The following is a 905-nucleotide window of genomic DNA, read 5'->3' as shown; positions in this document are numbered from 1 at the left end:
CTTGAATCTGGGCTCAGTGGTGCCGCGTGGGAGTCACAGGGCAGAGGGCAGAAAGACAGACAGACAGACATGATCGGTGGCCCCACCTACCTGCCCAAAGCGGGGGAAGTAGGGTGGGCTGTTAGGAAGGACGTCGTTCATTCCTACGGCACAGCAGACAGAGAGCCAGGGTGCAGGTGTCGGGGGTGGAGCGGGGCAGTCTGGGCACCCTGCCTCGACCACCCAGAGGAGACCCACCCCACAAGACCACTGTGCAAAGCCCTTCTCCCTGGGCTGCAGCAGTGGCCCGAGAGGTAGGCTCACCGACATGCCACAGGGGCAGGATGATCGGATTGAGATGACATTCGGCAATCAGGCGACCTATTCCTGCCCGGGGGGAAGAGGCAGAAACAGTGGCATGAGCGGCGTTTTGGTGCCAGCCTGTGGACAGGGCCGCTCCTGCCCTTCCTGCAACCCCATTCAAAGCAGCTGCCCTGGGCCATCTCCTCTTCCAGGCAGGCCTTGGTCTGGGCCCGTCCCCCTCCTGTGGCAATGATCACAGTTATCCGCCCCACATGCCCGGGTCCCACCCAGCCAGAAAGGACCAATGGCTCTTACCCCACTTGAAGCGGAGGAACTCGGAGCTCATGTTCACTTTCCCTGTCAAGAGAGAGGATGGAGTTGCGGCTTAGGGGCCACTGGGAGGAGGTAGAGGGCAGTCCCATCCAGATCCTCGAGCGAGTTGCAACCCTGCTAGCACCACTGACCTTCTGGGAAGATATGCACCCAGTCCCCGTGGTTGAGCTTCTCCAAAATGAAATCCATTCCCTTCTGGTAGACACCATCTCCTGCCAATGAGAAAGTCTCCTCCGTCAGTCTCGGTTGTCCCAGGACCCCCCTCCTCCACTTCACCCTCAGGGCCTGGT

At 60.6% G+C, this 905-nt stretch overlaps 1 protein-coding gene across 1 annotated transcript; it reads right to left on the bottom strand.

Annotated features, from left to right (window-relative positions):
* Positions 1 to 33: 33 nt before the first annotated feature.
* On the bottom strand, positions 34 to 902 carry LOC104986495 (tafazzin-like; the record flags this gene model as incomplete). Its single annotated transcript, XM_010837116.1, has 4 exons — positions 34 to 143; positions 304 to 366; positions 598 to 639; positions 747 to 902. Coding segments are annotated over 4 exons (371 nt in total), but the record flags the coding sequence as incomplete, so codon positions are not given.
* Between the last annotated feature and the right edge of the window lie 3 nt (positions 903 to 905).

This window comes from Bison bison, unplaced genomic scaffold (assembly GCF_000754665.1).
Source record: "Bison bison bison isolate TAMUID 2011002044 unplaced genomic scaffold, Bison_UMD1.0 scf7180017470163, whole genome shotgun sequence".
Lineage (NCBI taxonomy): Eukaryota > Metazoa > Chordata > Mammalia > Artiodactyla > Bovidae > Bison > Bison bison.
The sequence above is the reverse complement of the archived record's forward strand: the minus strand, read 5'-3'. Positions and strand labels throughout refer to the sequence as shown.